A 23,013-nucleotide genomic window follows, 5' to 3' on the forward strand; every position below is an offset into this window, starting at 1 on the left:
TGACCAACCTAGATAGCATACTAAAAAGCAGAGACATTATTTTGCCAACAAAGGTCCACCTAGTCAAGGCTATGGTTTTCCCAGTGGTCATGTATGGATGTAAGAGTTGGACTGTGAAGAAAGCTGAGTGCCAAAGAATTGATGCTTTTGAACTGTGGTGTTGGAGAAGACTGTTGAGAGTCCCTTGGACTGCAAGGAGATCCAACCAGTCCATCCTAAAGGAGATCAGTCCTGGGTGTTCTTTGGAAGGACTGATGCTGAAGCTGAAACTCCAGTACTTTGGCCACCTCATGCGAAGAGTTGACTCACTGGAAAAGATCCTGATGCTGGGAGGGATTGAGGGCAGGAAGAGAAGGGGATGCCAGAGGATGAGACGGCTGGATGGCATCACTGACTCAGTGGACGTGAGTTTGAGTGAACTCCGGGAGATGGTGATGGACAGGGAGGCCTGGCGTGCTGCGATTCATGGGGTCGCAAAGAGTCGGACATGACTGAGCGACTGAACTGAACCAGCTCATAAAATCAAATCACAGAATGAGAGCGGTACACTGGGCCTTAAGGACGATAAGATCTGGGACTGTAAAAAAAAAAAAAAAAAGAAAAACTGCAAGCAAATAGCAAAAGGATTGATTTTAGATTACTATCAACATCAGAAGTCCAAATATATGCATAAAATATACAAGCAGAAGTATTAAGGTAGATGTCCAAGATCATGAAGGAGATTCACTTTGAAATGCATCCAACAAAATAAGAAAGATGTACACATGAGAGGATGCATAGACAGATATATGATAAAAACAAGTACAGTAAAATGCTAATGATAGCATCCTACCAGTAAGTATATAGTTGTTTACTGTGAAATTCTTTCAACTTTTCTGTATTTCAATATTTTTTATAACAAAATTTGGGGGGGGGGGGGGGGAACAAGCAGAACACCATCATGACTATGGTGACTAATCCCTTGTCTGCAGTATTTTAGCTCTAAACTGAAGGTACAGAAAATAGATCATGCACTCCATGAAAGTTAGGACTGGCAGAAGTATTCATTCAGCCAAAACATAAAAGAATTATCTCTTGAATTCCCACTTGGTAGCATCCACTGTTTTAAGATCAAAGTGTTAAAGAAAAAGTAAATATGACCTGTGAGTGAAAGGACAAGGTTAAAAGGTGACCATCCTAGTTTGGGAATTTGAGTAAAGAAATGACAGGTAAAAATGGTTATCCCATTAATTTAATATGCTTCCACTTGGTGGTTGTTTTTTGTTTAGTTGTTCAGTCATGTCTGACTGGAGAAGGAATGGAGAAGGAAATGGCAACCCACTCCAGTATTCTTGCCTGGGAAATCCCATAGGTTGTAGCCTTCCAGACTCCTCTGCCCATGGGATTTCCCAGGCAAGAATACTGGAGTGGGTTGCCATTTCCTTCTCCATTCTATTTGGTTATTAGTGCACTAATTAAGCATCATTTCATTGTAATACACATAGAAATAAAGCTCTGATTTTTCACTTGGACAACTGAGTAGATAATGGGATCCTTCATGGAGACAGAAAATGCACACAAAGAATATATATGTAGTAGGTGATAACTTCTGAATTTGTTTTTGGAATCTTAAAGTTCATGCACTAAGTTACGTCTAAACAGAGATGTTCAATAGGTCCAGAATTCAGGAAAAATTTGAAAACTCGGAGAGATTGTGAGTTATCATCATAAAAGTGGTCAATACCCTGGGTAAGATCACCCAGAGATTGCTCTGTGAAAGAAATTATTCTTTCTTCCATTCTCTTACCCATTCACCAAATTATCATTGTTATTAACACTACAAACAAAAAAAAAGACACACACTGTCTTCCAGGAGTTCATAACTCCTTATTTGCCCAATTCAATGACCTATTCGGAATCCCAACGTTGGTTAGCTATTCCTTACTTGAAAAACTCTCCTCCGCTGATATTCCCATCACCATTCCCCTCATTTTCTCCTTTCTGTTTCCTTTTTGGTCTCCTACTGAGATAGAATTTGAACTTCACAACGTTTCATTCTTCATCTCTAACTCCAATTTTGCCAAGTAGGCTTTAGGTCAAACTGACTGATGTTTAACAGATAGTTTAAAATTAAAAATTGTGTTGATAGTACAACACAGGAAATACTTTTCACCTTGGAAATATACTGAGCTAGGTGCTTGTGAGAATCATAATTGATTTACTCCCGAGCCTGTTTACTCCTGTCCTGAAAATGGCAACAAAAATATTTAATTTGCAAGGCTACTGTTAATGATAAAATATGGATACCTAAATGTAAAGCATTCAGCACAAAGCACTGCACTCCGACATGTACCAATACATCCTATAAGTTCAAATGAACGACAAATTATGCCAAATCATAAGTATCTACCTTAACTAAAATTAACTTCTGTTCGTGAGCCTATAGAGTATTATTCAGGTTACATACGCTGGCTCGCTGTGTATTATTTTCTTTATAATCTCTGATAGCATCAGGGACTGGCTCAAAGTAACAGTAGCAAATCGCTTCCCTCCAAACACAAAATACATTTTCCTAGGCTTTTTAAGAAATAGTGCAGTTTAGCTTAGGAGTGAAACTGAATAGTAAGCTTCATCACAAAAACTCAATCCAATACTACCCCGTCCATCTGCAGGTCTCTGAGAGAAAAGGGAGCAGGGTCAAAACATACTTCACCAAACAAGGTTGAAACTGTAGCTTTTATCTTTCCCGCTGGTTCCTAAAGGACCAACCGTACTGTGATTCCATCGTGCCCTGCGCCACTTCCGTTCGCGCGTTTTAATTACGTCACACGTCAGCTCTCGCGGTATCATCACTTTGCTGTAGGCCCTTAATAAAGGTCTCGCGAAATTTGTCCCTCAGGTCCAAACTAGCCTCTCACCCTCCCCCACCCCACCTCTCCCCCACCCCACCCCCAACCTGTCCTTCCTTTCTCTGTCTCAGTCTCCGAATTCTCCCCTCCCCTCTCTTGATCTCAAGGCCCTCCTCTTGTTTCCGATTTCTGGCAGGAACCGGAAGTTTGGTGGGCGGGGCCGGGCGGCGGAAAACGCAGCTGAGCCGGAGCCGGGACTCGGCTGTGGCCGCTGTCCCTGTCCCCGCCACGGATCGCCGTGGCTCCAGGTTGAAGGTCGGTCCGGAGGCGGGTGGGCGCGGGTCTCCCCCGGACTGTCCGGGCGGCAGCCTTCCCGGGCCCCCCGGGCTCCGCGAGGGATCATGTCTACAGCCTCCGCCGCTTCTTCTTCTTCCTCGTCTTCCGCCGGTGAGATGATCGAAGCCCCCTCCCAAGTCCTCAACTTTGAAGAGATAGACTACAAGGAGATCGAGGTGGAAGAGGTGAGCGAGGCCCGGCACAGAGGCTCGGGCCCTGGCCTGTCCCGGACTCTACCTCGTCCTGACTCTAAAGGCGCCTTCCCAACCTCTCTATTTCTCGGGACCCACCCGGGAGTCCCCACACCCCACAGAGACCGGGTGTAAAGGAGCTCTCCGCGTTCAGCTGCTCCGGGGTAGCTCTCTTTTTTTTCTCACTTTAGCACTCTTGAGTTTGGATTTAATACTCCGGTGCTTAGAGTTTGGGTCATCTCAAACGGAAAAGGATAAACTGGTGCGACCGTCTGGTCCACCAGTTCTAGAATCTGTAAGTAGTAAAATATATCAAAGACCATGGCCGTTTTGGAGTTTTAGTTCTCCAAAACATGGTGTTCTTAAGGGTCAAGGAATATATTATGCTCGACTTCTGGCTCAGCATCTGGCACGCAGTGGGTGCTCAATGGATGCTTCGTAAATTAATACATCCACAAGTCTAATAGTTTTTCCAGGTACCGAATAGCTGTTTCGCCGATTCCATAGAGCAGTAGTTATATTAAATGTTATTTAATAGCCTTCAATTAGACTAATTTAGGCTAATTTCACCATTAGTAATGGAGACTGGTTTAGGATGAAAAAATGTTTCAGGTAGCATATTCTGAAGAAATAACGAGTGATTTCAGTGACAACTAGAATGTGAGGTCAGACCAGAAATCGCTGTTATAAAACCTGAATACATCCTTTATTCTGCAGTATTTAAAATTATTTTGGAGCAAGGTAACAATGTGCCTTTAGCACGTTGCTTCTTTTCAATGAACAGAGGTTGGTTGTATAGACCATAAAATTTAGAAAACTGAAAGCTATGTATATTTTAAAGACTTTAAAATACTTTAGAAAGTATTAAAACTTCGGTTGGAAATAGTATTTATTATTTACCATTTGTTTATCATTTAAGAAATTTACTAAGTACCCTGCATTACATACACCCACGAGAATCCTGCGTGTTCTCAAAGAATTATCACTACTTTAAAAATTTTAAGTTACTTTTAGACAGTGGTAAGCTAAAAGTAGTGAGATAATTATCCTTCAACGAATGATTTTTTTTTTCCTATGCATCTTTTGGAAGAATAATAGGTTACTTTATTTTTACGCTTAAAATAATCTTAAAGATCGCTGAAAACAGCCTCATTTTACAAGATAGTGTAAGTGGGAAGAGCAAAACCTTTGGAGTTAGATGAAGGTTCAGTGTATCAGCTATGCCATTTATTAGCTGTGTGATCTGGAGCAAGTTTCCTGACTAACCTTTTTGAGCTTTAGTTTCCTTAACTATAAAATGATTGTAATTTCTACTTCATTTTATTTGTATGAGACTTCATTAGGCAATACATGCAAGACACCCAACTCAGTGCCTGACACACATTACTAGGCAACTGAGTTCCAGAGAGGAACTGTGACCTCCTTTAAGGTCATATGGCTAAAAGAAGGACCCATATTTTGGAAGAGGGGGAGGTTTTGTGTGTGTGTGTGTGTGTGTGTGTGTGTGTGTTTCTATTGAGACTATGATAAATTCTTTTTTCAGAATTGGATAGTTGATCCCGCTTTCATGGCTAACATTCTTTCTTTTTTAAGAATAAAACTTCAGTGAGTCAGTATAAAAGAATTGCAGTTTTTAAATAAGCATTTACGTCTACTCTGTGGCGAACTGCTATGCTTGTAGACTACAAATTGTTATATAATAATAACTTGTACTTCGTGGTCTACCAAATGTTTTCAGAGACTTACATCATCTGGTTTTTACAACCTTAGTTTTCCCACACTGCTTTCTGAAGCATTTTACATTCTTGGCTGTTAGTAAGGTCTCATCTATCCTTTACTCTTCCCCCAAAGCTATTTAACTTCCTACTTGGGTTCTGTTTCCAAAGACCCTTCCTTTAGTTTAGATGATGTTTCAACTATTCTTTAGTAGATTTAGGACATTCCTGAAGAGTAAATTTTTGTTTCTAGATGAAATTTTCTTATGTTAGGCAGTCTTTTAATTTTGTTCTTTTCAGTTTTTATTACTCAGTTTATTTTCATGTTAAAGATTTGAACTTAGACCTTTCTAATGTTAAAACCATTACATAATTTTCATCATATTCTTTATTTTCACATTAAAGCAGTATTACTATATAATCTAGGAAGCACCACGGGCACTCATTATTTCTCAACTTAGGTTCTGCTCTCAGCTTAAAATCATAAATCAGAGAAACAGAGAAAGATGACTAGAAACAAAAAGTATTTTATATTGATTTCATTATTTTATATGGTACCAGTATATTGCCTACAAATGAAGAAAATCATATTCTCTTTCTCAAATAACAGTGTAATTGAATCAGCATTATACTGATTCAGTTAGAAACTGTGTATAAAGAAAAATACTCTGACCATAGGCCAAATATGCACTCATTTCACAGATGCATATTTTTAAGGCATCAGCTGATTTTAATCCTTACATTTCTTATACCATGACTCAGTAATAATCAGTGTGAAACTTTCTAAATTCAGTTTTGATATCAAATTATGTCAGGTCTCAGCATTAGAAACCTATGTAGGTATTTTTTTAAATTTTTAAGTCATTTAGCTTTTATCATTCTGGATCTGACTGAATTGTAAGTTATCTATCAGTACACTGGGGACTAGGTTGCAAGAATTGATAGAGGCAGTGTGGTGTGGTTAAAATAAAAGTGTACTGGGCTGGGCATTTAGAAAATGTAGATGCCATACTGATTCTGCCATCATGTATTTCAGTAACTTTGAGCAAATCACGTCATTTTTCTGAGCTTCTTGATTTGTCACGTAAAAAGAGAGATTGAACAAGATAATTTAAGGTTTCTTCCGGTTCTAAAATGAAATCACAGTTACTGTTTCACATTTTTTCTAGCATTTATGCTCTGTTTCCACAGTCAGCTTTAAGGACAGTGATCATGATGAAATGTAGTTTATGACTGCTGTTGCTAAGTCACTTCAGTCGTGTCCAACTCTGTGGGACCCCATAGATGGCAGCCCACCAGGCTCCCTTGTCCCTGGGATTCTCCAGGCGGAACACTGGAGTGGGTTGCCATTTCCTTCTCCAATGCATCAAAGTGAAAAGGGAAAGTGAAGTTGCTAATCCTAATTAAATAGAGCAAATGATACTCCCGTTTTATAGATATTGACAACTAGTCATAGAGTTTGATTTGCCAGAAGCCTTATATCTAAGTACATGGTAGAGGAGGGAATTGAGTTTGAGATTTCACACTCCTGAGTCATTTGCTCTTTCCTCTTGGATTTATAAGGTACCTTCGGTTCTTTCAAAGTTACTTTGTCGCCAAACCTTATTGTAAGAATGGGAAACAAAATACCAATTTCATTTATAATAGCTGGTCTCCAGCACCTAATGAACATTCTTTTCTGTGCTAAGATTATGAAAGATGAGTGAAGGATCCTAAGGTTCTCTTCTTAAAAACTTTGACTTATCCTGAGACTAGATTTTCAGAACCATAAATTAAAACTATGAATGTAATGTGAATTGCACACGTAAGCAATGATTTGAAGGTAGAGTTTATCACACAAGGCTCCATTTAGCGGGAAAGATTTTGAAACTAGATTTTGAATAAAGTAAGCATTAAATTGGGAAAGATACTAAAATGAATTCTTTGTAGTTGTTCCTCTGCCTCTAATGCTCTTTCCCTAGAATTTCATTGACCTGTTCTCACCATTCAAGTCGCATTCAAATGGTGGTGGTGGTGGTGGTGGTGGTGGTGGTGGTGTATTCATTAAGTCGTGTCCACCTTTTGCGACCCCAGGGACTGTAGCCTGCCAGGCTCCTCTGTCCATGGGACTCTCCAGGCAAGAATACTACAGTAGGTTGCCATTTCCTTCTCCAATGTTACTTCCTTGGAAAAGCTTTCCCTGAGCAACCTAGATCTTTGTCACTTCTAATATCCTTCATGACACTTAGCTGTCACTGAAAGTAGGTATCCCTCAGCAAAGTTTAACTTTATTCACACTTTTAACTCCAATGCCTAGCATCCAAAGTTTTCTATAAACAGTTGCTGAATGAGTAAATGAAGTTACTGCAGCATAATCATGAGAATTCTAGTGTCCATCTGGTTCTCTTTATGTGAGCTGGTTCTTTTATGTGATTAAACCAGAGGTTAAGATAAGTTAGTGATTTGGCTAACACAGCATTTACACTAAAAATAAAATCTGATTCTCTTTGCAAATGTTGATTTCATTGCAATTAATTATACCTAGCAAATAGTTTGGTTTAACCAGGGGTAAAAGATTCTGCAGAGGTCAGGTGCTATAACAATACAAGCCATGTATTAGTGGGCCTTTACTAAAATGCTAAAAAGACCCTTTTTGGCATGGTCACTTTTTAAAGGGGAGATCCAGAGTGTTGACATTAAGAATAGCATATGTGCTGCTGCTGCTGCTGCTAAGTCGCTTCAGTCGTGTCCAACTCTGTGCGACCCCATAGACGGCAGCCCACCAGGCTCCCCCGTCCCTGGGATTCTCCAGGCAAGAACACTGGAGTGGGTTGCCATTTCCTTCTCCAATGCAGGAAAGTGAAAAGTGAAAGTGAAGTCGCTCAGTCGTGTCTGACTCTAGCGACCCCATGGACTGCAGCCTACCAGGCTCCTCCGTCCATGGGATTTTCTAGGCAAAAGTACTGGAGTGGGGTGCCATTGCCTTCTCCGAGCATATGTGCAATGCACATATAATAATTGGATACTTCATATGTTCTTAGAGACATGCAGAGGTTTTGTTTTAAATTGAAATACAGAAAGAGCTTTGACGGTGTTGTACATTTTGTGATTTTTTTATGTTAAATGTGTGGGCAACTGATAATAGAGAGAGCCTAAGTTATAGTGGCCTGAATAAACTGTCTATAGATTTGTTATTAGTATTAATATTAAGAATATTCAGAATTATTAATAAACACTTCCATGTGAAACTTGATTGTTGGTTTCAGGAGAAACCTGTAATTGTTATCACAGTGTAGAGGTAGCCACAGTGATAACATTTATAGTGTGCCTGTGTAACTTAAAAGATGACATGCGCATATTATTTGAAAGAAAGGCCTGTTTAAAGGGTCAGATGTCTTATGGCTGATTTTAAAAAGTCTGAATAATCAACTTTACTTTTGTGTTATAAAGTCTGTCTTGTCAGCAGGTGGCAGTTCTACTCTGCCACAGTTAATTAATAGATATTGAAGTTCTCCAAGTTCTAATAAATGTTCAGGTCTATGCTTGTTCTGTCATGTCCCAAATTTCTAGCCAGAGCAATGGCAGCACGGCCAGGGTCCATTCACGTAGATCACAGGTCAGGGCCAAAGCAAACTGACAGCTACAGTCACTGAACTAAAAATAACATGAATTGGACTCAATTAAGAATTATTTCATAGTAAATTAAGAGTGCAAGGGTGCACACCCTTTTCCATTTAGTTTTCGTTTAGATGGTTTTTTTGTTTTTAAAAACCTGACTTGACAAAGGAATGGAGTGTTTGTCCATCTTAAAGAAATTAGTTTTTAAAGGAGTTGCTTTCTTTGAACACATACACCAAATTTTGATTTTGGTATTTTTGCCTTTAATATTAATTGCATGGAAATATTTTTCTTCCGTCATTTCATATTCTTCTGCTGCACTTTTTTATATTCAGAAATTAAATTTAAATCTGCTTTACTACATGAGACTAAAATTGTGGATCCCAAACCATGAGGGCTAAACCACAGGGGGAGAGGTACATATAATAAGAGAATTAATCTGAAAACATTTTAATTTAGAAAACAGTTATATGTTCAGAAGGAAATATTTCTCATTTGACTTCCCTTTTAAAACCAAAGTTCTCGCTGCATTCCTTTGTTTTTCTATTTTTATAGATGAGGGATTGTGAAAAATATCTGAAATATTTATTTCTGGGTTCACCACTTTGGATGGATGTGTACATTGGGGGAGATACTTGTAATTTGGACATATGCCATTTTTTACAATCTTGGTGAAAACTGATCTTTGGGGAGAGCTGTCCATTCACAATAATTGTTAATAATAATATGTCAGAGAAGCTTACTCAGATATGAGTACAATCAAAAAAGCATATATGATTGTGAACTTGAATTAGAAATTTGGCAGTAAGTAAAGAGTGACTTCCTTTCATTGTTTTGTAGTTTGAATATTAGTTTCTTTTGTTATTTACCTCAGTTGCCGTTGTGTCTCAGTTTGCCATCTATGCCACTCTTTTCTTCTGATATACCATGTGTCAAGAACAACAATGCATTGCTCTCAAGAATTCTCCTTTTCCTTTCTTCCTGCTGAAGATATCATGTCAGTGGTCTGGAAAACTTCCATAGACCGTATCAGCAGTAAGCGAAGGCTCTCTGGTCTGTGTGATGGTTTCCAATGAGATATCTTGTCTCGCTGTTAGTTATGGTTTTAGTACAACCTGATACAGTCATTCTCAAATATCAAAATCACCTGAAGGGCTTGTTAAGACACAGATTGCTGGACCTGACCCTCAGACTCAGTAATTCTAGGTGGGAACCTGAGAATTACATTTTCACAAATTTCCAGGTGATGCAAATACTTCTGACCCAGAGATTACACTTAGAGAGCCATTGACTTAATGCTTTTGCTGTTTTTATATTTGCTTTCTTTTTGCTGTTTCTTCTTCCCCTGTGTTCTAAATGTTGAAGTGCTTCAAAGCTCAGTTCCGGGACCCCAGTGTTCACATGTTATTTTTTGGTCACCACACCCAAGAGATTGATTCGAAGTACCAACTAAATGCTAGTGACTCTCCCAAGTCTTTAATATTCTGCCTGACTTCTTGACTCATGTTTCCACTTTCTTTCTTGATATCTCTACTCAGATATCTAAATAGGCATCTTAGGCTTTATATGAGTAAATCAGAACTCTGTGCTGTTAAAAAAAAAAAAGAAAATCTGCTTGCTTCATCCTTTCTTATCCTTTATTAAACTGTTTCTGAATCTAGACATTATAATTGACTCATGTCTTTTCCTGTCCACCTGCCCTGCCTGCATGCAGATCATCAGCAAGCTCTTTTAACTTTACCTCTAAAACATATGCTTTATGAGATGGTTGGATGGCATCACCGACTCAGTGGACATAAGTTTGAACAAGTTCCAGGAGATAGTGAAGGACAGGAAAGCCTGGCGTGCTGCAGTCCATGGGGTTGCAAAGAGTTGGACACGGCTTAGCTGCTGAACAACAACTAAAAGATATTCCTCAGCTTCCCTGATGACTCAGCAGGTAAAGAATCTGCCTGCAATTCAGGAGTGGCAGGAGACTCAGGTTAGATCCCTGGGTAGGGAAGATCCCCTGGAGTAGTAAATGGTAACCCACTCCAGTATTCTTGCCTGGGAAATCCCTTGGACAGAGGATCCTGGTGAACTAGAGTCCATGGAGTCACAGAGTCGGACATGACTGAGCACATGAGCACAATAACAAGCTAAAACATATCCCAGTTCCGCTCATTTTTCTGTACTACCATCAGCCTTGTTCTCAAAGCACTTCTCTCTTGCCTGGGCTGCTTTTACAGCCTTCTGCCTGATCTCTCTCTATACATAAGCTAGCTTCCTTATAATTCATTCTTCACATAGAGCCAGAATGATTTTTTTTAATGTAAAATCATATCACATTCCTCCTTAAATTCCTCTAATTGCTTCCCATCACACTTAGACTGAGATTCAGACTCCTTTTCATTGTGCCAAGAACCCTCCAGAATCCAGACTTTGTCTGTCTCTCTGGCTTCATCCTGCATCACTCTTCCCTTTTCCCACTATGTCCTGCTTACACCAAACCCTCCAAGTATTTCTCTAGGTCATCATTAAAATGTCACCTTTCTCAGTAAGGCCTAATTTAAAATTGGAGTGGGAGGAGTGCATGCATGTGTACACACACACACACACACACACACACAATTTTGTTTCTTTTCTTCTTAGTGCATTTATCATTTTCTTAAAACATTGTCTTATATATATATATATAAAAACCTATGTATACTCACATCTTGCTTCCTCTTTGTCTCCCTGCACAAAGAGAATATAAGTAGTTAGAACAAAGATTTTAGTTTAACTTGTTTAGTTCTATATCTGGAATGTGTAGGATAATGCCTAAACTGTAGATGGGGTTCAAATGTTGAACAGGAATTGTAGGGTTTTTTTCCCCTCTTTAGAGTCCTTACATCAGTAGTTTCTTTGGTTCATTCCTTGTGTCATTCAAATATGAAATTTGTAACCTCCTCAGATGCCTTTTGGAGAAGGCAATGGCAACCCACTCCAGTACTCTTGCCTGGAAAATCCCGTGGATGGAGGAGCCTGGAGGGCTGCAGTCCATGGGGTCGCTAAGGGTCAAACACGACTGAGCGACTTCCCTTTCACTTTTCACTTTCATGCATTGGAGAAGGAAATGGCAACCCACTCCAGTGTTCTTGCCTGGAGAATCCCAGGGACGGGGGAGCCTGGTGGGCTGCCATCTATGGGGTTGCACAGAGTCGGACACGACTGAAGTGACTTAGCTTAGCAGTCAGATGCCTTTTATACTGTCTAGCCATAAATTTCCATGTAAGTTTGTCCCATTATTCAACTTTTTCTTTTTCTCCATGGCAGTTTTTTATAAGCTGTTATTTATCTTATTCATCTTTTTGTTTCACATGCATGCGTGCTCAGTCATGTCTGACTCTTTGCAACCCCAAGAGTAGGCTATAGCCCACCAGGCTCCTCTGTCCATGGGATTCTGCAGGCAAGAATACCAGAGTGGGTTGCCATTTCCTCCTCTAGGGGATCTTCCTGACCCAGGGATCAAACCTGCATCTCCTGCAGCTCCTTCATTTTCAGGCAGATTCTTTGCCACTTGAGCCACATGGGAAGCTCCATTTTTTTGTCTGTTGACTGTCTTTTCTTTCCTCTCCCTATCTCCCACTTAAATTGAAAGTACATTTCATGTGGATCTAGGCCTTTGTCTTATTTACGGCTATATCTCTTGTATCCCATATGGTAGCTGAATACAGTAGACATTCAAGAAATATTGGTTTAAGGAATAAATGCAGTTCATCATTCTCTTGGCATTAGCCTCACTTCACCCCTTGAAAGCAGGAGACCTTACCCATTTCTCCCCGCCTGCTAACTGGGCCCTCCCCTTTGGCTTTCATTGATTCTCTGAGATTCAGCTGAGCTCTGCATTTAGCTCCCTGTATTTTGAGCTGTCTGCCATCCAACAGCCTCCTTCCTGCAGTCAGAAGACACTTTAGTGTTCAGTTATCCTGTTTTTCTCTTGGCAGGAGTTTTTCTGTATCATTTCCATGTTCTGTCAAGGCTGAAAGAATGTGGGGCCTCCCTCTGACTGTCTCCTTTACCACACTTAACTCATTTGCAGCTTCTCATGTTGGCAGAGCCTGTCCTGTGAGGCTGCTTTCTCCTGGAGATCTCTGTGAGAAGTTGAGGAGGAGGGGGCATGGAAATAAGTCTTGTCTACTCTTGAATCCCTAAGTCTGTCCTGAAAGCTACCATCACAGACTCTTATCTCTGGCCCTTTTCAGCTGGGAAGTGTCTGTGTGTGTGTGTGTATGTGTGTGTGTTATTGTTTTGTCTTGAATTTCTTCTCTACCTCACTTTGAACCCTTGAAGGCAGGGATCAGTTCTTTATGTTTTTTCTTTTACCCCTAATACTTATGCCATTTGAAAAGATGGGAAGTCACATTTTGATTCTGTCATATGGTGATTTACAAGAAATATGAAAAGAATCCACCTGCAATGCAGGAAACCTTGGTTTGATTCCTGGGTCAGGAAGTTACCCTGGAGAAGGGATAGGCTACCCACTCCAGTATTCTTGGGCTTTCCTGGTGGCTCAGATGGTAAAGAACCCATCTGCAATGCGGCAGCCCTGGGTTGGGAAGATCCCCTGGAGGAGGGCATGGGAACCCACTCCAGTATTCCTGTCTAGAGAATCCCCATGGACAGAGGAGCCTGGCAGGCTGCAGCCCATGGGGTCACAAAGAGTTGGACATGACTGAGCAGCTAAGCACACATGTACTTGATCATTCAGATGACCAAAATATTTCTTCAATATATTTGGTCTTTGCAGTTTCTGGCTCACAGCTCCCAAAACCCTCTGAATTTTGTAAGTGGTGAGAGATAAAGATGTCCTGAGGTTAATTTTGGACCACACCTAAGAACAGGGCTGCTTGCCAGGAGAACCGACAATGTGATTAGAGGGTTGGAACTTTCAACCCCACCCCTCTGACCTCTGGGGAGGGAGAAGGGCTGGAGGTTTAATCAATCAGCAGTGGCCAGCAGCTTAATCATTCACGCCCATTTAATGAAGCTTCACGTAAACCCAGAAGAATGGGTTTCAGAGAACTTCCAGGTTGGTGAACACATGGGCACAGAGAGGGCATAGAAGCCTTTGGTGGGGGAGAGGTAGGGTACAACACAGTCTCACAGAACTTAACCTGTGGGATCTGATGCTCTCTCCAGGTGGGTGATGTCAGAATTGAACTCAGTGGTAGGCTATCCAGCTGCTATCTGAGGATTGCTTGAAAGTGTGGGGAGATCCCCCTCCACACACTGGAATTTAGTAATGAGAATCATTACATACACAGAAATGTAATTCATTAAGCACTGATTCTGTGCCTCTGACCTTTGAATTCACAACAGTTATTTTTTTCTATTATGTATTTCAGTTTACCTGTACAACCTCAGGCGTCTTGGACTTTAATCATTTCAGATCTGTTGTTTCACCATACACGAGAAATACCACGTGCCCTGATGCACGCAGAGGCTTCTTAATAAGTTCATGGACCTTACATGAGATGCCTGTTTTATATTTCAGAGTGTTTCCAAAAAATTGCTTTTGTAAATGAGAGGGAGAACGTTTATCATGTCCTTAGTTGCACACATTTTGTTCTCATGGTTTTAAGTTGCAGGCTCAGGTTGGCCATCATCTCAGCACTAGGTGGCACTTGAGCATCACAATTAGTCATGCACACCTTACACAGTTTTTGCAACAGATGCATGATACACAAATGTAATGTTTGAAATCCCTATGTGGGCATTCTTGAGAATAGCAAAATGAAACAAGAGACCTGCTGAGCACCAGTTGCTTTGATGTATCTGTAAATACATGAAAAGGGAAAGAAAAGTGAAATTACTATCCACTAGGTCCTGTCTGACTCTTTTGTGACCCCATGGACTGTTGCCTGCCAGGCTCCTCTGTCCCTGGAATTCTCCAGGCAAGAATACTTGATTGGTTAGCTATTCCCTTCTGAAGCCATTCCTTCAGGAATTTTCCTGACCCAGGGATTGAACCCATGTCTCCTGCATTGGAGACAGATTCTTTACTGTCTGAGCCACCAGTATCAGTATCAGTTCAGTTGTTCAGTCGTGTCCAACTCTTTGCCAGTCAGACCTGAGCCACCCTTTATAAATACATAGTTGGAGAATATATTAAATTACTTCCCAATCGTTATTCATAGTACTGTTAACAGATAGACTGGTCTCTCCATCCTTTCTTTCTTCACCTGATATTGTCATAATGTTGAAATTCATTTTAGGTGTGCTGTTCATTGTGGTTAATTTGAAAGAAATAAGGAGTATAACTCCTCAAACTTATTCATACCCAACTCCAAGCACTTATTATTCTTTTGTGGTATGTAAGAAAATGTCTGATTTTGACTTATGAACCCTATAGATAATATGCTGAAGAAAATGTAAACATCTCCCTTTTACTGTTGAGAAAACAGAATTTCAAAGACATTAACTTGCCCAGTATTGGTAGCTAGCAGGCAGACAGAATCTGTATTTAAACTCAAGTCTGTTGGGTTTCAGATCCTAGGTGTGCTCTTTCCATTATTCCAGAGGTACCAGGTTTAGCCAATCACTGTTCATGTTAAAGTAATTGGATGCAAAGTTCAAATAAGTGACATTGACTCCTGAGGAGGGCGAGAGCCTAATTAGCAGGAGGTCCCTTAGCACCAAGGACCAGGAATGGAAAAAGAAAAGTCACCAGAATCAAGACAACTCAGTTTCCTTTAGGCTGACGGCATACGGGCTTCCCAGGTGGCTTGGTGGTAAAGAATCCACCTGCCAAGCAGGAACGCAGGTTTGATCCCTGGGTCGAGAAGATCCCTTGGAGGAGGGCATGGCAACCCACTCCAGGCTTGCCTGGAAAATCCCATGAACAGAGGAGCCTGGTGGGCACCAGTCCACAGGGTCACAGATGAGTCAGACACGACTTACGGCCTAAACAACAATGACGTCAAAGGCTGAATATAAAGTGAATTGTTTATTATACACTCTGTGTTTCAAATCCTGGCTTCTCTGACCCTGTGATCTTGGACAACTTGGCAACTGTGTGACTCAGTTTACTTACCTTTAAAACGGAGGAGGATTAAATATATTAATGCACTTAAGCACATAGACTAGTACCTGGCACATGGTAAACATTCACTGAATGTTAACTATTTGGGTAGTTTTATACATTAGGCAACATGAGAAATGTCCATACTGCTTTGTGTAATGTTTGAAGTGGAATTTGAGTTATGGCTAGAGTGGCCATCCATCTCAGCTTACAACTAACTATCCTGGTATCTCTTAGCACCTGTTTCTTACTCTGGAAAAAGTTTGCCTAAAGTGAAGACTTCCTCCAAGAGAAGATGTAACTGCTCCTTTCTGATGCACGATACAGATTTGCGTGCATGCATGTGAAGTTGCTTCAGTTGTAGCTTACTGTTTGTGACCTCATGACCTGCCTGGCTTCTCTGTCCATGGGATTCTCCAGGCTAGAATACTGGAGTGGGTTGCCATTTCCTTCTCAGCTCAGTGCTTACTACATAGAAAGTACATCATTAGTGAGAACTGTAGATTTTTCGCTTAAGGAGGTACTTAGATCCTTTGGAATTTGAAAGATTGAAGTAAATGGCACATAACTAAGGTCATTTTCAGTGATAAAATAGACTGATTTTGTTCTAACAAGTATCAAAAGTTATTCTTTTGTTGTTGTTTTAATATAATGGCGAATTTCAAACATCAGTAAACGTAGAGTAGCATGAGAGAGGAATGAACTCGAGAGCTACCTAACAGCTTCAACGATAATACAACATGTGGTCAGGTTTTATTTTGTAACTTAAAAAAGTAACTTTAATGAGATATATTTTACATATCATAAAATTTAGCCACTTAAAGTATACAGTAATTTGTACAATTTCCTAAGTTGTGCACACATCACCAGAAGTCTGTTTTCAAACATTTTCATCGCCTGGGATTCTTCTTCATCGAAATGGGATTCTTCCTGTTTACAGTTACTCCCAGTTTCCACTCTCAGCCCCAAACAACGACTAATCTACTTTTTATCACTAAAGATTTGCCTTTTACAGACATTTCATATAACTGGAGTCGTACAGTGTGTGGTCTCGTGTGTGTGTCATTTGAGCTTAGTGTTTTTAAGGTTCATCCACGTTGTAGCATGTTATCAGTAGTTTGTTCCTTTTTCTTGACAAATACATTCCAGTGTATAATATGCCGTGTTTTGTCTGTCCTTCACAATGGCCAGTCTTATCATCTATATTTTTATCCTTTCCCCTCTACTCCCTACCCCACTGAACTATTTAAAAGCTATTTTTAATTTCATAAATATAAGAGCTTAAAACATTGATTATGTTTCTGCTTTCTATTTTTGTTTTTCCAAACCATCTTCTCTGTATCTTCTCATTCATCTTGCCTGTCTTAATTTGTTTTCTGTCTTTAAGAGTCCTATTATTTTTTGGTTTTGGTTTTGAGAATGAAGAGGTGTCTAGACTATAAACTTTCAAAGACAGAGACAGTGCCTTTCATTGTCTCCTTGTATTAATGAAAATTCATACTGGCTCTGTGGCAAATCCAGATCGTGATGATTTCTAAAATCTTCTTTAACCTTTCAGGTTTGCTTCAGCATTATATGCTGGGCTGGATCTATTTGTTTCTGATTCTCATGGGTCTTTTTTTGTTTGCTTTTAACTCAGGTTGTTGGAAGAGGAGCTTTTGGAGTAGTATGCAAAGCCAAGTGGAGAGCAAAAGATGTTGCCATTAAACAAATAGAAAGTGAATCTGAGAGGAAAGCTTTTATTGTAGAGGTAAGTTGGAAAGTCATTTCTGTTGTATAGTTCTTTACCTAAGATACTCTGTGAATTTGATATTTGTGAAAAACAAAGTGTTTCTCAATTGTTATTTCTCTGTGTTCTTAAACATCAGCAATTTAGTTGAACTAAAGGGAATGCCATAGGAACATTTTTTCATTCATACTCTTAGTTCTGATTAAAAATTAGAAGAGAGATTTAGCTGCATAAATGAATTCATCCCTGAATTAAAATACAGTCTCTTCCATGTAACTCTGATCTATTTCAAGGCATAGAATTTAAATTTTAAAATAGAAAAGAAATGGTAATCTCTCCCATTATCTAAAGTTAAGAAGGGAAATTTTATGCATTCATTTTTGACTGAACATTTTAAGAAATTCGAATGAGATTATTTTAAGTAAAAATTATGTCAAATTGGCTTTTCTCATTTAGCATGAAAATTTATAGCTGTTCTCTTACAGATTTGATGATGGAGAATTCGATAATCATGATATTATTTATTATCAGGTTTATTCTTTTATGCTGTTTTGTATATTAGATTACAGTATTTAAATAAATCAGTGATTTTATAAGTTTTTAACTTCATTGGTCAACAGAAGTGGTCTTTACCTTATAAACTTTCTGAATTTTTATCTGTGAGTTTATTTAATTATAATGTCAAAATATACTTCCTGATATTTTTAAATGCATAACATGAGGAAATGAGAAATTACTTGTGATATGATGAAGTAGATTTTTGTAAATTAGTTGAATGAATTGAGAGATACTGATGAATGGTTTGATGTCATCATGAGGAAAAATGATCTGTAGTCCAACAGTCTGGCTTTATCTTGCCTTATTCACAGTTTTTATTTATGGTTTAAATGAGGATATTGAGCAGATACTGTTGTATTGGCAGTTTCCTAAAACTAGATAAAAATCATATGTATTAAAGTCTAGGAATCCAGTCAAAAAGATGATAATAGCTTGGAGGAAAAAATTTTTCATCAAAGTTATAAATACACGTAATTTAAATTGTTGAATGGTTCTCCATGTATTTTTATTAAAAATCCCGTGTATCTCCTCCCATCAAGTTTTCTGCTTCTCAGAGGCAACTACTTTGAGCTCATCCTTAGTTTTGTTTGATGTCCCCCAATCCAGACTCACACCTTCTCTAAAGAAGGTAATTTTATATTTCTATCTCTGTGTTTATCTCTGCATTAAATATATATCTATACTTAGAGAAGATACTATTATACCTTCTCTAAAGAATCAACCTCTAATCTTTTTTTTTTTTTTTACTTTACAATATTTTATTGGTTTTGCCATACATCAACAGGAATCCACCACGGGTGTACACGTGTTCCCCATCCTGAACCCTCCTCCCACCTCCCTCCCCGTACCATCCCTCTGGTTCATCCCAGTGCACCAGCCCCAAGCATCCTGTACCATACATCGAACCTGGACTGGCAATTCATTTCATATATGATATTATACCTGTTTCAATGCCATTCTCCCAAATCATCCCACCCTCGCCCTCTCCCACAGAGTCCATGAGACTGTTCTATACATCTGTGTCTCTTTTGCTGTCTCACATACAGGGTTATCGTTACCATCTTTCTAAATTCCATATATATGCGTTAGTATACTGTATTGGTGTTTTTCTTTCTGGCTTACTTCACTCTGTATAATAGACTCCAGTTTCATCCACCTCATTAGAACTGATTCAAATGTATTCTTTTTAATGGCTGAGTAATACTCCATTGTGTATATGTACCACAGCTTTCTTATCCATTCGTCTGCCGATGACATCTAGGTTGCTTCCATGTCCTGGCTATTATAAACAGCGCTGCGATGAACATTGGGGTACACATGTCTCTTTCAATTCTGGTTTCCTCAGTGTGTATGCCCAGCAGTGGGATTGCTGGGTCGTATGGCAGTTCTATTTCCAGATTTTTAAGGAGTCTCCACACTTCTCCATAGAGGCTGTACTAGTTTGCATTCCCACCAACAGTGTAAGAGGGTTCCCTTTTCTCCACACCCTCTCCAGCATTTATTGCTTAATCTCTAATCTTTGGGACAATAAAGAGGCTTTCACTAGCTGTTTGAAGACAGGGAAGGAGGGAATCTTTGGCCTAATTTTAAGTGATCTCTCTGCCCTTTTATTAGTAATCGCTTATGTGAATAGCTGCCTGGTACTGTCCCCACTCCCCAACCTTTTGGAGGTTTTAGAGTTAAATCTGGTTGCTTCTCACTTTTTCTCATTTCCTTTTAGGTCTGCAGTGTCAGTTATTGCTACTCATTTGCTTTCCAACTTCAAAAAATGTGTGCTGTTTCCTCATATCACGTTTTCTTCATCTTTCTGAGTTTGTCTTGAAAAAAAGTACCTTTCCTCTTTTGGTAGTATTTGATGGGGGAGCAAGAGTAAATGCTTGAACAATCTGCTATCTAAAGCTCAGTACTTCAGAATCTTAACATGGTGAAATATAATAAATAGTGATATTAAGTCTCTTAGGACTAAAAATCTAGAAATGTTGGCTGTAGAAAAGTACAGCTTTCTAGTAGCATATGGCAAAAAGGTTTACCTTTGGGCTTCATATGAGCCAGCAGTATTATGTAGATAATAGAGAAGGAGAGGAAGAAGAAAGGGGAAGAAGCAGAAAAGGGGGAGAAGAAAGAGTAGGGAGCAGTTTGGGGAGATATGTTAATATTAATTTGAGATATAGAGCAAGAGAAATGAGTACAGCCAAACCACTCATGGATCTCACTATGAATCATTGGATTGGATTTGATTGGATAAAACTGGAGACCAATTAGAAGGAGGCTGTAGTAATTAATTACTACATTGGTTCAGATTGGAATTGCTAAGGCAAAAGGCAGTTGTAATGGGAACTGAGAAGAGGGAATTAACTCAGGAGATAGGAGGTGGAGGGAAGAGAATGCAAGAGTGCAGATTTTAAGTCAGACAGACCAAAATTCAAACTCTGGTTCTACTACTTCCTAGCTCTAGGGTATTTAACAACTCATTTAACCTACTCTGAGCCTTATCTTCAGGGTACCTCATCTTTAAAATGAAAATGATAATACCTGCCTTGCAAAGTTGTGAGGATTATACAGTATCTGTAAAGTGCCTCCCAGTGCCCAGCATAGAGTAGGTAGAGTATTCCTTCAACCATAGCTGTGAAGATGAAGGTGATGTGATGATACGGCTTCCTCTGGTTTGGATAGCTCAGCTCAGTGCCATCTCAGGGATGGCCTTCTAACATTTCTTGGCAAACTTAATTGCTTCTTATTTGTACTCACGCCTTGTTCGTAACTCCTGTTATAGCACTTTGCATGTTGCTTTAATTATTAGTGTTTGTATCTCTCCCACGACTAATCTGTGAGAACTCCAGGGCAGGGATTCTGTACCATTGTGGGCAGGTACTTATGATCACGGTGCCTGCTACATAGAAAACAGTGGTTGTTGAAGGATTAAACTAATGTTTTGTACAACCTTAAGATCTGAATGATACTGTGAGATCACTTCCTCAAAAGTTAGCACTTTTCAAAAGAAACCTTTTTTTGTTACAGCTTCGACAGTTATCGCGTGTGAACCATCCTAACATCGTAAAGCTATATGGAGCCTGCTTGAATCCAGTAAGTTTGCCATTTTTTCACTTTACTCTGTCTGTGAGAAAAAACATGGCAGATTACATGCAGCTGTGTAGTTCATGAAGCTGTTTTGATCTGTCGTATTATTTCTAAAAAAAAAAAATAATCATACTGTGTGTGCTTCTAATCTGTTAGCAACACAGTATAAGGGAAGAGTTATCTTGGGTGGTCTTATCCAGTAACCTCATCTTCTTTGGAGGTTCAGAATAACCTGTGATAGCCTCTGTTCATTTGCGCTGGAAAGTGAAAGTGAAGTCGCTCAGTCATGTCCGACTCTTTGCGACCCCATGGACTGCAGCCTACCAGGCTCCTCTGTCCATGGGATTTTCCAGGCAATAGTACTGGAGTGGATTGCCATTTCCTTCTCCAGGGGAAAAATCCCCAAAGATCTTGTGATTATGTTTTTATATACATCTTCACACTTAGACAGTGGGCCCCTAGAAGACAAGGTCTTAGATCATGATACCTTTTTTTTTTTTCCTCTAGTGCTATTCAGATACTAGGGACCAAAAGAATGATTTTTAAGTGCATTTATAAAATCAAAGCTTGATCTAAGTTGTCTTTCAAGTTCCCTAGGATGCTGTAGCTCTGTGGTTAATTATTCTGGCATATGTTTCCTTCAGGTGTGTCTTGTAATGGAATATGCTGAAGGGGGCTCCTTGTATAATGGTGAGTGTCATTAGACCTGTCTTTATTAGAGTAAAATAATTGAAAAGCTTTTAATACAAACTGTAAGTTACTTAATGTTCTTCACAATTTATCCTCAGAGTCCCAAAAGGAGATAGTTAAGAAAAGAAATCTGCCAAAGATTAAAAATCTGCTAAAGACAAGAGGCTACAACATTAGTATGTGAAATTTAGACGTCTAAGTATAGTAATCTTTTAAATTGATGGTACTTTTCATAATGTTAAAAGCATTACTTGCTTTTTAAATAGATTTTAAAGTATCTTCATACTTACAACCTTTTCTTTTTGCCCTGTCTTAGCTTTCAATCTCCTCATTTTAGAACTTTTTAACTACACATCCTTATTCTTCATTTTGCTTTTTTTTCCCCAAAAAAATAAATTTGTGAAAATGTTCACTTTATGGAACATTTTAGTAACAATGAAAGGAAACTGTATTATTTAGTTCCCTTTATAAAACAGAGCTAATCCATTTAGTTACCTGTGTAGAACAGAGCTGTTTCACTCTAAGAAACACCAACCATATATATAGTCTCTTGTCACACCATTTGTATAACATGTAGCATTTTATTTAGCTATGTCTCCTGCTCATGTGTTTGTCATTGTTAATGGCTGTCTAATACTTCTGTGTTTTATTTTGAATTACTTCTAGTTTTTAGCTATTATAGAAAGCATAATTGTAAACATTTCAATGCACATTATTTTGTTTTCTTCTATACTATTTGTATCTCTCTGAAAGTACAGTATGCTATCAGATGCTTATAATTTATATTATTGTATGCAAGACTGCATCTATTGAGATTAAAAAATGTGGTAATATATATTAATTGTATTTGAATGTCCTATTAAATGTCCTATTTAGATGTCCTATTTGGATGTCCTATTAAATGTTAGGTACTTATGTGGTAGTTATCCATTTGAAATCATTAGCTGTTTCTATCTTTTTATTGAGAAAAGAAGGAGAAGCAGGGCCGACGGGAGCACGTGTAGGAAAATGCCCAGTCATGTGTTCTGACAGTGCTGTATTCACCTTATGTCTTTTGTTATATGCAATAAAGTTCTTTTTAGTTTGTGCCTTCCTTTTGCAGTGCTGCATGGTGCTGAACCATTGCCATATTACACCGCTGCCCACGCAATGAGTTGGTGTTTACAGTGTTCCCAAGGAGTGGCTTATCTTCACAGCATGCAGCCCAAAGCTCTAATCCACAGGGACCTGAAACCACCAAAGTAAG

General features: G+C 39.1%; 1 protein-coding gene and 1 long non-coding RNA gene across 3 annotated transcripts in view; one reads left to right on the forward strand and one right to left on the reverse strand.

Moving 5' to 3' along the window:
- LOC113898352 overlaps positions 1–2,848 on the reverse strand; it is a 61,245-nt gene extending 58,397 nt beyond the window's left edge. The window contains exon 1 of the long non-coding RNA XR_003512621.1: positions 2,688–2,848. This is a non-coding gene — a long non-coding RNA (uncharacterized LOC113898352). The remainder of the gene's footprint in view (positions 1–2,687) is intronic.
- Positions 2,849–2,882: 34 nt separating this feature from the next.
- The window catches only part of MAP3K7 (mitogen-activated protein kinase kinase kinase 7), a 66,213-nt gene continuing 46,082 nt past the window's right edge, over positions 2,883–23,013 (forward strand). For both annotated transcript variants that reach the window (XM_027551384.1, XM_027551385.1), the window contains exons 1-5: positions 2,883–3,349; positions 17,352–17,462; positions 21,018–21,083; positions 21,722–21,767; positions 22,870–23,008. In XM_027551384.1, coding sequence (XP_027407185.1) covers positions 3,230–3,349; positions 17,352–17,462; positions 21,018–21,083; positions 21,722–21,767; positions 22,870–23,008 — 482 coding nt within the window. In that variant the 5' untranslated portion in view covers positions 2,883–3,229. The remainder of the gene's footprint in view (positions 3,350–17,351; positions 17,463–21,017; positions 21,084–21,721; positions 21,768–22,869; positions 23,009–23,013) is intronic.

Source organism: Bos indicus x Bos taurus, chromosome 9 (assembly GCF_003369695.1).
Source record: "Bos indicus x Bos taurus breed Angus x Brahman F1 hybrid chromosome 9, Bos_hybrid_MaternalHap_v2.0, whole genome shotgun sequence".
Lineage (NCBI taxonomy): Eukaryota > Metazoa > Chordata > Mammalia > Artiodactyla > Bovidae > Bos > Bos indicus x Bos taurus.